The following is a 13153-nucleotide window of genomic DNA, read 5'->3' as shown; positions in this document are numbered from 1 at the left end:
TTTATGCCATAAGTACCTCAAGACTAGCAAAGTATTTCTTTAGTTTTAGTTCGACCAGGCGTACATGAGCAGCAGGGACAAAATGTGATGAATATCAACAGATAGCTGCTAGTGTGAACAACAAGGTGTCTGAGGCCACATCAGTGCTGAAGAAGACCACAAATGAAGCTGGTCCTCTTTTAAGTCCACTGCGACTGTGAACTTCTAAAGCACTGAGATGACTTGCGGGTGTTTTGCCTTCTATTTTACTTTAACCAAACTAAGTTAGGTTTAATTAAAGTGTGCTGTAGGCGAAACGAACTTTAAAATCAGAAAGCGAGTGACCGTGTTGTGGGAAGGATTGTAATGACTACACCGACCCCTAGTGGCCATGAGCTAATACTACACTGTAAAAAACAAACTGTTAAGCACTGTTTCTTAACTGTTAAGCACTGTATTATTTATAATAATAATAATAATAATAATAATAATAATAATAAGGAGGTGGTAGTTTAGTGGTTAAGGTGTTGGACTACTGATAAGAAGGTTGTGAGTTCAAGTTGCAGGTCCACCAAGCTACCACTGTTGGGCTCCTGAGCAAGACCCTTAACCCTCACTTGTATAAAATGAGATAAAAATGTAAGTCGCTCTGGATAAGGCCGTCTGCTAAATGCTGTAAATATGATAATAATAACCCTGGAGTTTAACCTACTTTAACCTTTTCTACATGGAATTTAAAAACAGGTATAAATAACACAAACAGAGACAAAGGTTTGCTTCTGCAAATTTTTGTATTTTGCTTCATTCTAACTCTACTTTGGTATAATATAGACAGAAACAGACAGAAGTTTGAAGCACAGAGAGAAACATGCAGCAAGAAAGCGAAACGTTCAGCATCGGGTCCACAACCCCCACCCAGGCGCCTAGTGAATACCAAAGCGCATCAGAAATATAAAAATACATCCTCCATATTTACAGATAGAATTGAAAATCAGTGTCATATGTACAAAAGGCAACAAAAAGGATGAGGACACAGGCGTTACCAACAATAATTACACTGAGAGTTCTTAAAGCATTTCCTCCACGTTTTCTAGAGACTAATCCTAGCTCGAGTTCTGGAAGTCGACTCTGAGCCAAGATCTTGAGAAGTGTTGATCCAGACTTTAGCCCTTATGGACTAACTGAGTTATGGAGACAGAAAGTTGTGATTATGTTATACCGTCATACTGTCTAATTACAGTATAATCTACACTTTGATATTTTCTTACAATTAGACGAGACAAGTCGAACACAGTTGAACCGATTCAATAAACTACCGAGCAGAAAACACAACAAAATCACCTCAGGGACAGCAGCTTGATGTGGTTCATCTCATCATCATCACCATGACCAAATACAAAACCATTTAAAGTGTTCAGATCTGGAACTGTGCATTGCACTGGACAATAGTGACATTACATGTAACATACATTTTTTTTTTTTTTTTAAATTTAACAAGAATCACAGCTCATGTGGATGACTGAAGTTATGTACACGAAGTCAAGATTGAACTAAAATGAATTTTACACGACTCTACATTTGAAATGTCTTCACTTCCATGATATCCAGATTCTCGTGCGTGTAACGTAAGGTATTTATCTGCGTATTTGTACGTCAGAATCTAGTAAAACTGTATTTTTTTTTTTTTTTTACAAAAGAATAATATTCTGCATGAAAGAAAGGAGATTTTCTAACTAATCTGATGGCATTACTGCTGATTGTCCTTGTTCCAACCACCCTATATACAAAACTTTCTTTTCTTTATACAGAATAAAGATAACACAAAAAACTGTTTAACAGTTATGACAAAAAAAAGATCATGTAAATTTTACATCATCTATAGCAAATATTAAAAAAAAAAAAAAGAACAAAACTTTTCACTTTTCTTTTTTTTGTGTGCATAAAATAAATATGCTCTTTTTGGAATGCTGACAATACTAGAATATATTATGGATACTTTAAATTCAGTACAAATGCATCTAGATTTCAAAATAGTACAAAAAAGAAAACAAAAATAAAAATACCTTTATTATTTCTCAGTAAGCTAAAAGAATCTACGAGAGAAGACTGGAGGTTAAGAAAATAGTAAATCTTAAATATGACTACATGGAAAAAAAAAACAACAACTTGAAGGCACTTAAATCAATTAGTTTTCCTAGTGCAAAACAAGTGCAGTCCAGCGTTAACTCAATGCATCAACTGTTCTTGTGTTATAGTGATCAAAAAAAAAGAAAGAAAGAAAGAAAGAAAGAAGAATACACTGCTTTTAAATAAAGTATGTGCGTCATTTAGTGCCAGGAGTATTAAACATGACAGCCCACAGGCATAATATTCAGTTTTAAAACCTAAATGTTGAAGTAATTACGTCTGCAATACGTCTGTTAAAACTAAATCAAAGTCGCTAAGTGTCACGTTTCTGGTTGGACTGATTGTATACGAGTGGGAGATGTTTAGAGGAGGTAAAAATGTCTGTTGGAAATTGGTGTGGGAGCCTTAGCCACTCACGCCCATCATAAAGGACTGCAGAAGAAGTTGGACCAAGAGCTTGTGGTTTAGTTTAACACTTCTGGCACATTAAATGATCTCTATTGTGAAAGTGAAAAAAAGAAGTGAATACTCAGAACACCAGGCACCTGTTAATACACCAGTACTGCTGGGGTTTTTAGTAAAGGGAACAGAAAGGAAGAGAAATCTTGGCAGGAAGAAGACCAGTTTGTTGGGGATTTAGAGAGAAGCTTTTCTCACTTTCTCCCTCAATCAGTCCGCATCATTTTTCCGTTCGCTCTTCTCTTCTCTGTCTGCTCTCATCCTATTTTTATCTCTCGGTCTTCTTTCTGCACGTTGGTGTGTTCAGGCTATGTGTCTGAGAGTGGTGTATGACGTCTCGGTTTCGTAGAGGGAAAGAGTGGTAACACTAGGGAGCGCCACTGGGAGTAGGGCCTGGATGATGTGGGGTCAAAGGTCAGCGGAGGCCTGCGGGGTGTAGGCAGCTCCGCTCAGAGGGGTTAGAAATATTCAGCCCCTCCATCAGGATCATGCTCTCTGAAGAAAAAGAACGATGTCCATCAGATATAATCCACTGCATGCAGACTTGATGGAACACTTGACAATTTGACATCCATCCACCCTTCCACCCATCCATCCATCCACCCCTCCATCACCCACCCACCCATCCATCCATCCACCCACCCATCTATCCATCAATCCACCCTTCCACCCATCCATCCACCCCTCCATCACCCACCCACCCACCCATCCATCCATCCATCCATCCACCCACCCACCCATCTATCCATTCGTCCTCCCATCTATCCACCCATCCATCCATCAATCCATCCATCAATCAATCCATCCATCCATCCACCCACCCATCTATCCATCCATTCCTCCTCCCATCCATCCATCCATCCATCCATCCATTCATATTTAAAAAGAAATGTTCTTATTTCATCATTGCCTCTGTAAATTTAACTATCTCACACACACACACACATACACACACACACACAGAGAGCTTTGCTAATGTCAAATTTGTATATTTATCAATATGATGTAATGTAATGTGTGTGTGTGTGTGTTCTGCTCACCGTGTATGGTAGTGTGGTTCTCGGTGGAGGAGGGGGGTGCCACTGCTGTTCTTGTCGGACTGTGCTGGGTTCAGGTAGGTGCTGATGTGAGTGTGTGTCTGCTTGTGGGTCTCTTTCAGGTCCTGTGTGTATTGGTGTGGCGCCCCCTCCCCCCTCTTTACACTCAGCATGCTCCTGTGGCTGTTCTCCAGCGGGGAACCCTCCTCATAGAAGAGCAGGCTGCGGGAGCGGACTGCAAACACACACACACACACACATACACAATAAATACATAGAACAAACACATAATACAAACTCAGAATAATGGTACAGCTATTACGAGCTCTTGTATTACAACGACAAAGTGCAAGTGCAAGTGTATCTTCTTCTTAATGACATCATCATCATCAACAACAACAACAACAATAATAATGTTACTTTGTTTTGTTTTGTTATTGTTATTAATTCATTTAATATTAGTGTTGTTGGCATTAGACAAGTAGTCTCGCATGAGTTTTACTGACATATAATGACATATTGTGTGTGTGTGTGTGTGTTTAGCATTTAATGAGAACTACAATGCATTGACTCAAACCTGAGCTGATCTTCAGTTACTATGGCAACACAGCCAGCCTTCCTCAAAATGGAGGAGGCTTTTGAATAGCAGAGAAATTATGTTCTGAACTGTGTGTGTGTGTGTGTGTGTGTGTGATGAGAGAAAAGCCTAGTGAGGGCTATGGTTTGATATCCCAACATGAAACATCCAACATTAATCAGAGAGTGAGAACAGAGCTGCTCTGCCTGGAAGTCCTGAGATCTCAGTGGTGGGACCATAGAAAGACACAGAGAGAGACGGGGACAGAGAGGGACACAGAGGGAGGCAGAGAGAGAGACCCAGAGAGAGACACAGAGAGAGGCAGAGAGAGACAGAGAGAGAGACACAGAGAGAGACAGACAGAGGGAGACAGAGACAAATAGAGATAGTGAGGCAAAAACAGAGAGACAGGGACAGAGAGGGACACAGAGGGAGGCAGAGAGAGACAGAGACACAGAGAGAGGCAGAGAGACAGGGACAGAGAGAGGCAGAGAGAGACAGAGAGAGGGAGACAGAGACAAATAGAGATAGTGAGGCAAAAACAGAGAGACAGAAGGAGAGTCAGAGAAAGAGATAAAAAAGGCAAAAAAGTGAGAGAAAACAGAGAGAGACAGAAAGTGAATCAGACAGACAGATAGATAGACAGACAAACAGACAGACAGACAGACACAGACAGTAGTTTGTCCTCTGTTAGACAGTGGAATGTGTTGTATGTAATGTGCTGTGAGATGACAGTGAAAGCACTGCATTATATCAGTAGTCTAACATCCTGAGAGGACACGTACCCTGGCTGGTGGTGTAGAGGTGAGTCGCGGGAAGCGGGCCAGACTTCACCGTGTGTGATGGTGAGGATGAGGAGGAAGAAGAAGAGTAGAGCGAGAGCTCAGGCAGGCAGGGAGCCAGCGAACCCAAAACCAGCACAAAACACAGCGCCACCACCTGGCCGAGAGGAGGAACCACACACACGGTGAGAGCGCCGCTCCGCCGCACCCAGCTAATCTAGAGTCAGTGTGACACTCACTCACTCGCTAGAGTCATTCCAATCAAAAGAGAGGACACTAATCCCCATCTCGCCCACCCACACTGAGAGCAGGGCCAGTTACGCTTTCTACAACAGGCCATGATTAGCTGTAGCCTCATCATCATGTGTGCAGTGTAGTAAACTGCATGTGCTGATAGCTCCAGGGAATAAACATGACTCTAGATCAGCTCATCTCTTTACAGTACATACACTACACACACACCACACCGCACTAGCATGCTAATTCCACACATCTGCCGTGAGCTAGAGTCTCTGAGCTCTCTCAGTTTTTTTCATTATTTTTATTTTATTTATTCAGTATTAACATTCAAGAGTAATATACTTATAAGAGATGAATAATTATATGAATTATTGTGTAAGAGATTAATTACGGGCCTTATGCTTACACTTGAGTAATTATAGTTGTGTCAAAGAAGCAGAAACAGAGAGAGAGAGAGAGAGAGAGAGAGAGAGAGAGAGAGAGAGAGAGAGAGAATTTGCCTCTGTGTTTTATGTACATTTTGAACTGGGGGAATAAAGTCAAATAAAAGCAGATAGCGATAGATAGATAGATAGATAGATAGATAGATAGATAGATAGATAGATAGATAGATAGATAGATAGATAGATAGATAGATAGATGGCTGGATAGATAGATAGATAGATAGATAGATAGATAGATAGATAGATAGATAGATAGATAGATAGATAGATAGATAGATAGCTGGCTGGCTGGATAGATAGATAGATAGATAGATAGATAGATAGATAGATAGATAGATAGATAGATAGATAGATAGATAGATAGATAGATAGATAGATAGATAGATGGCTGGATAGATAGATAGATAGATAGATAGATAGATAGATAGATAGATAGATAGATAGATAGATAGATAGATAGATAGATGGCTGGATGGATAGATAGATAGATAGATAGATAGATAGATAGATAGATAGATAGATAGATAGATGGATGGATGGATGGCTGGCTGGCTGGCTGGCTGGCTGGCTGGCTGGCTGGCTGGCTGGCTGGCTGGCTGGCTGGCTGGCTGGATGGATGGATGGATGGATGGATAGATAGATAGATAGATAGATAGATAGATAGATAGATAGATAGATAGATAAAGGTGTAACAGGAAGTAAATGGTGAATAATTGTTGTTGAACTGATGACTGTGGGTGTGTTCCTGTTTTGTTGTAACTGTTATGTTTCTGCGTCCTCAGGACAGGACAGGACAGTCCACACACATAATGTGTCTTTTAATAATCTTTTGCTTCCCATCTCATAAAAACACACATAAGTGAGAAGTCCAGGAAAGTGTAAGAGAGAGAGAGAGAGAGAGAGAGAGAGAGGACATACCATGAGACAGGTCCCAGTCTGTGTAGAGGCCATCTTACAGGAACGAGGCACTTTGCCACTGACCAGAGCCTGAAGCTTCTGTAACTGCTGCAGCAGAGACCTGCAGAAAGAAAAGCAGGATTTAAGATGAATGATACTGCGTGTCTGTGAGTGTCCATCTGTCTTTAATACACATAATTATCCGTTTATCCTCATTTCATTCCACTCAGGTAGGAGCTGGTGGAAATGCACAGTAATTCCCTTGGTGTTTGTAGCAAATGGTGAGGAGACACTTTCACTTCCTTCCTGTTCCAGTACACATCTTTGTGTTTACACTGCTCAGTCTGTACTCTTTATCTTCATTTCTTTGTTATTCCTCCTCTACCAGTCCATTTACACATACATACATACACTATATTGCCAAAAGTATTCACTCACCCATCCAAGTAATCAGAATCAGGTGTTCCAATCACTTCCATGGCCACAGGTGTATAAAATCAAGCACCTAGGCATGCAGACTGTTTTTACAAACATTTGTGAAAGAATGGGTCGCTCTCAGGAGCTCAGTGAATTCCAGCGTGGAACTGTGATAGGATGCCACCTGTGCAACAAATCCAGTCGTGAAATTTCCTCGCTCCTATATATTCCACAGTCAACTGTCAGCTGTATTATAAGAACGTGGAAGTGTTTGGGAACGACAGCAACTCAGCCACGAAGTGGTAGGCCACGTAAACTGACGGAGTGGGGTCAGCGGATGCTGAGGCGCATAGTGCGAAGAGGTTGCCAACTTTCTGCAGAGTCAATCGCTACAGACCTCCAAACTTCATGTGGCCTTCAGATTAGCTCAAGAACAGTGCACAGAGAGCTTCATGGAATGGGTTTCCATGGCCGAGCAGCTGCATCCAAGCCATACATCACCAAGTGCAATGCAAAGCGTCGGATGCAGTGGTGTAAAGCACGCCGCCACTGGACTCTAGAGCAGTGGAGACGCGTTCTCTGGAGTGACGAATCGCGCTTCTCCATCTGGCAATCTGATGGACGAGTCTGGGTTTGGCGGTTGCCAGGAGAACGGTACTTGTCTGACTGCATTGTGCCAAGGGTAAAGTTTGGTGGAGGGGGGATTATGGTGTGGGGTTGTTTTTCAGGAGCTGGGCTTGGCCCCTTAGTTCCAGTGAAAGGAACTCTGAATGCTTCAGCTACCAAGACATTTTGGACAATTCCATGCTCCCAACTTTGTGGGAACAGTTTGGAGCTGGCCCCTTCCTCTTCCAACATGACTGTGCACCAGTGCACAAAGCAAGGTCCATAAAGACATGGATGTCTGGTGTGGATGAACTTGACTGGCCTGCACAGAGTCCTGACCTCAACCCGATAGAACACCTTTGGGATGAATTAGAGCAGAGACTGAGAGCCAGGCCTTCTCGTCCAACATCAGTGTGTGACCTCACAAATACGCTTCTGGAAGAATGGTCAAAAATTCCCATAAACACACTCCTAAACCTTGTGGACAGCCTTCCCAGAAGAGTTGAAGCTGTTATAGCTACAAAGGGTGGACCGACGTCATATTGAACCCTATGGATTAGGAATGGGATGTCACTTAAGTTCATGTGCGAGTCAAGGCAGGTGAGCGAATACTTTTGGCAATATAGTGTACATACATACATACATACAGACTCCATGTCATTTTAATAAGAGACAGTGATACAGCGCCCTCTGGTGTACAAATACCGCAAGCACATGTACAGAAGAATGTAGTAACGTGAGATGCCCACAGAAGTGCGAGTCAAATTCAACTAAAAAAATCAATCAAACTAAAATGAACTCATAGAAAACACCATCTGTCCTTCTCTCTTTTTTTCCCAAATATGAACTGAGCTTATGAGATTTCTTTCTTTTTTTTCATTATAGAGAGGTTTTCCTTACAGCTCGTGCTCATTTAGACTCAAGTCTATAGTCTAAGAATAACACTGAGCTGAAAAGAATTTGTGTCTGTTTCCATTTAAACCCCATCACTCTCTCAGTCTCAGGCTCTAAAACCCTCAAACCCACTGGATCTTCTCTCAAAACAAGTCAGTGGCCAAGACATATTCTTTCCCCTGCGCCCCCCACCCCCACCTTCTTCTGTGTGTGTGTGTGTGGTTGTAGTGTGTGTGTGTGTGTTTGTTCTGAACTAAGTCTAACTAATGACCTGTTACATAAAATATCTCTAATTTGTCTGCTTTGGCCGTAAAGTACACCCTTCATCCAAATCAGATGTTTTTTATAAGACTTGAAGTCTCTTAGAATTAAACTCTAATCTTCCAACATAAAAACGTAAACACTGATATTACTTACTCAATCATTTTATTGTTAAATGTTTATTCTTTTATGTTCAAATTTATTCAATTATGTATAAATCTTGTGAATTTTTCCACACCTTTGCATTTCTTCCTTTTATGTCGTTTAGATAGAGCTATTAAATGTCACACACATATCAAAATATTTAAATATATGAGTGTTTATCGCATATAATAACTTAGTTGTAGTATTATATATGTTTTTTCTGTATAAAAGGAGTACATTTACATTGCGGTTATGTTGGGAGGCATTGCCCTGAGAATGAGCGCCAGTGTGATGGACAGAAATTGGTGAGGGACACGGGTTAAAATCATCACTCTTCATTACACTTAACTTCACACATTTACTGAATTTATTTTCACTGATAGAGTGAATTAACTTGTAAAATAAATAAATAAATAAATAAATAAATAAAAATAAAAGCGACTTGTAAGAAGAAGAAAAAAGACGCAATAAAGAACAGATAGACCCCCCCACTGCAGTACCACTATCGACCACTGGGGGGCTGAAGCTGCTCTTCATCACAGAGACGCTCTCAAACTCCATCAATTAGGTCCTCTAAGTATCCATCAGTAATTTCACAGATACATCTCTAGACTGTATGCAGAATCATATAACTAACTACTTACCTACCTAACTAACTAACTAACTAACTAAATAAATAAATAAAAGACCTGACAGAAAGGCTAGAACTCAAATAATCACTCTTTACAACCGTGCAGAGCAGAAAAGCATCTCAGCATGCACAGCCAGATTTGCTACGGCAGCAGAAATGCAGACCAGGTTGTCAGCTAAGACCAGGAACTCTGAGGCTACAGTAGACGCAGGGTCACCACAACCGAACAGATGAAGACTGGAAAAAGTCTAGGCACCATAATTTGTCCTTAATGTATTCATTCTTCTCCTCATTCTCTGTCACTCACTACCACACACACTCCTTCACTCTCACCTTTGACTTTGCATCCTTCAAAAACAATCTCAGCCTTGTTTCAGTGGAAAATGTCTTCTAAACACTGCGGGTGTCCCGAGCTCATCCCCAGACAGAGGCGTCAGTTTATTAGTGAATATCTCTGTAACACACTCAGTAATGTCTAAATCTGCTCTTCTACACCTGCTGAGTGTATGGCTTTATAATCTCACTGCCACCCAAGAGGATGGAACGCTTGAGTCTGGTTTCTTCCTCAGCCCATCTTTATTTAGCAGCTTTCAGTATTTCATTTCTCCTAATCATTTTTGTTATGCAGAACTCTAAGTCAACTACACAACAGAGTCAGAGTCAGCATCAGCATCAGAGTCAGAGTGAGAGTCAGAGTAGGTCAGGAGTTACGACTGCAGAGCTCAGGTTCACTGAGGTAAACAGAAGAATTAATAAAGGTTCATTCTGGGTGTAAAATAACACTCCTTCACGCTCTCCTTTGTTCACTGACTCTAACTCCCTAAACCCTTTCCATCACTCTTCTTTCCTTCTCTTTCCTCTCTCCTCTCTCATTCTCTCACTCAGACACAGAGCAGATCTCCCACACCAAGCATCCAATCCAAACAGGATCACAGATCTGAATCAGATTTGGATCCTGGTAGCTCCATGTGATCCAGGGACTCCAGATGAGTAGAAGTGTGTGTGTGTGTCTGTGTGTGTGTCTGTGTGTGTGTCTGTGTGTGTGCGTGTCTGTGTCAGAGAGAGGTTACAAGGTAAAGGAACAAGTGTGTGAACCGAAAGATCTGAAAAATCAGTGTACAAAGGATGAATAAAAACCTTCTGTCACAAAATGACACGGGTCAGGGGAGCTTCTCAAGCGTCCAGGAATAATAAATCTCCTCAGTTCTTGCATCAAGAAGACAATTAATGGTCTGTGATCCAAGCCACCCACACAGCTACACACACACACACACACACACACACACACCATAGCTCTAAACCCCCCTACTGGTGGAGTTTGAACTTCAGTAGCTGAGTCAGAAAGATTTGTACTTGAGCAAACTCAGAGCCAACACACTCTCTCTCTCTCTCTCTCTCTCTCTCTCTCACACACACACACACACGCTCACCCACATGCTCACCCACACTCACAATTTATCCTTTAATGAGCAGTAAGCAGGCACCATGCTGTGTGTGGCAGTAGGAGCGAACTGTTATAATAGCAGAATGCTGTCGGATCACTTACCATAATTAAACCCATGCTAAAATACACAAATTACACACACACTCACATTCATGCATGCACACACAGACACACACACACACCCTCACTGCTCCTGTCTCACCTGTTTGCACTTTCGAGTGTCTCCACCTTCTTCCAGAGTTCATTGTTCTCAGAAGTGTAGTTCTCCACCCTGCACACACACACACACACACACACAGCAGAAATGTTAATAGCTGATTACACAAATGCACAGTGCACACATCCTACTGCATCCTTTAATCACACTACATCTGCTTTAGAAATCCCAGTTAAAGTGTTTCGCTGTTGAAATGGAACAGAATTACTTTAAATTGAACATTTACACTGCCTGCTTCTGTTTTTTAAACTTCATTTGGAACAGTGTGAATGCCATTAACAGTATAGAAAAAAAGAGTAAAAGGAAATTTGTGTGTGTGTGTTCAGTGTGAATCCTGTCTCTCCAGTGTGCTCTTTAAACCATGAGAGCCTAAAAAGCAGCACGGGTTAGAATGACTCACATGTGCGCACACACACACACACACACACACACTGACCAAGACATTTATGGACCACTGCCACTGGCCTTAATATAGGAACAATCACCCAAAAATTACACATACAAAGCAGGATGTGTGTGTGTGTGTGTGTGTGTGTGTGTTACTATCCTTGTGGGGACCTTCCACTGACATTATTACTGTAGGTAATTAATGCTGTGCTTACATCTAAACCTAACCACAGTAACCAAGAGGAACTATTTTGGCTTTTGTTTTTTTGTTTTTCTCAAATAAAAGCTGTACTTTTTATTCAAAATCCTCTTTGGTGAGCAGCCAAATGTCCTCACAACACTGTAACATCCTGATATTCCTATCCTTCTGAGGACAGTCAGTCGTCCTCAAGATGTGTGTGTGTGTGTGCAGAGAGAGAGAGAGAGAGAGAGAGAGAGAGAGAGATGGAAAGGCAGTGTGCCAAGATGGAAAGAGAAGAGGAAGTAAATGAAGATGGATAGAAGACAAAGAATGATGAGAAGATGAAAAAGATAAAAAGGATGAAATGCAGAATATTGACAGTGAGAGACAGAGAGAGAGAGAGAGAGAGAGAGAGAGAGACAGAGAGAGACAGAGTGAGACAGAAACAGAGAGCTCAGCTCGTACTTTTTCTCCAGACACTCCACATACTCCTTCTTCTTGCGCCGGCTCTCCTGTGCTGAGATCTGTACAAAGTCAGAGCAGTGAATGAGTAAGGACAGAAAGAATGACTTGTAATTAAATGGCTGTGTTTCTCTGGTCATAGTCCGAGCTGCTTCCAATCTTCCACTTCACAACGGTTTAACTGAACATAAATATCATGTGCTCATTTAAAGTGGTGCCAGCGAACCTTGTTTTTGATTTTCCTGCGAACTCGTTTCAGGGCTTTCTCCTCCGTTTTGGTCAGCGGGAGTTTGTTAGGGACGGGGTAACCTTCAGCCATCAGTGTCCGCTTCTCCTCTTCTGTGAGCATCAGTGGACCTGAGGTGCCCTGTAACTTCTGTACAGCATAAGCACAGGGGATATAAATAAGCGATTGTATTATAACAAAAACTAATAATAGATCAGTTTATCTTCTTTAGTGCTCCTGCACATGGGAGCCTGGAGCTGATCCCAGGGGTCTCAGGGCACAAGGCAGGGGACACATGGGACAGGGTACTCACCCATCATAGGACACACACCCACACTAACTATAGACAATTTAGAGATGCCAATCAAACTACAAGACTTGTCTATGGACTGGGGGAGGACACTAGATGAACCCTGATAAACCCTGAACTACAGGGAAAGTGTTCAAACTGTGAGTTCTAGCATCCTTAGATGTGTCATTTGAACTGATAAAAAGGATATAATTAATAAGATCCGGCACAATAAACAAGTCTAAATCGACTAGGAAAATTCCCTTATGAGAAATACCAGGATGTGCTAATAACAGTATATATGTTTGAACCTGAGACTGACAATACAGGAAGTGAAATAAATTCTGTATTGTACAGCTACTGAACACTGCTAAGCTAGCCTCCTAGCATCCTAACATGCACATACATGGGACAAAACCTGAACAAACCTGCATATTAATCTTCATCATTAAC

At 41.5% G+C, this 13153-nt stretch overlaps 1 protein-coding gene across 1 annotated transcript in view; it reads right to left on the bottom strand.

Moving 5' to 3' along the window:
* Nucleotides 1-751: 751 nt before the first annotated feature.
* The window catches only part of creb3l1 (cAMP responsive element binding protein 3-like 1), a 37471-nt gene continuing 25069 nt past the window's right edge, over nucleotides 752-13153 (bottom strand). The window contains exons 6-12 of the mRNA XM_058382176.1: nucleotides 12412-12561; nucleotides 12189-12247; nucleotides 11141-11209; nucleotides 6563-6662; nucleotides 4965-5118; nucleotides 3606-3837; nucleotides 752-3060 (exon numbers count right to left, since the gene is read on the bottom strand). Of these exons, the coding sequence (XP_058238159.1) occupies nucleotides 3024-3060; nucleotides 3606-3837; nucleotides 4965-5118; nucleotides 6563-6662; nucleotides 11141-11209; nucleotides 12189-12247; nucleotides 12412-12561 (801 nt within the window). The 3' untranslated portion in view covers nucleotides 752-3023. The remainder of the gene's footprint in view (nucleotides 3061-3605; nucleotides 3838-4964; nucleotides 5119-6562; nucleotides 6663-11140; nucleotides 11210-12188; nucleotides 12248-12411; nucleotides 12562-13153) is intronic.

Source organism: Hemibagrus wyckioides, linkage group LG27 (assembly GCF_019097595.1).
Source record: "Hemibagrus wyckioides isolate EC202008001 linkage group LG27, SWU_Hwy_1.0, whole genome shotgun sequence".
NCBI classification, from domain to species: domain Eukaryota; kingdom Metazoa; phylum Chordata; class Actinopteri; order Siluriformes; family Bagridae; genus Hemibagrus; species Hemibagrus wyckioides.
Note: the sequence above shows the minus strand (reverse complement) of the source record. Positions and strands in the feature narration are given on the sequence as shown.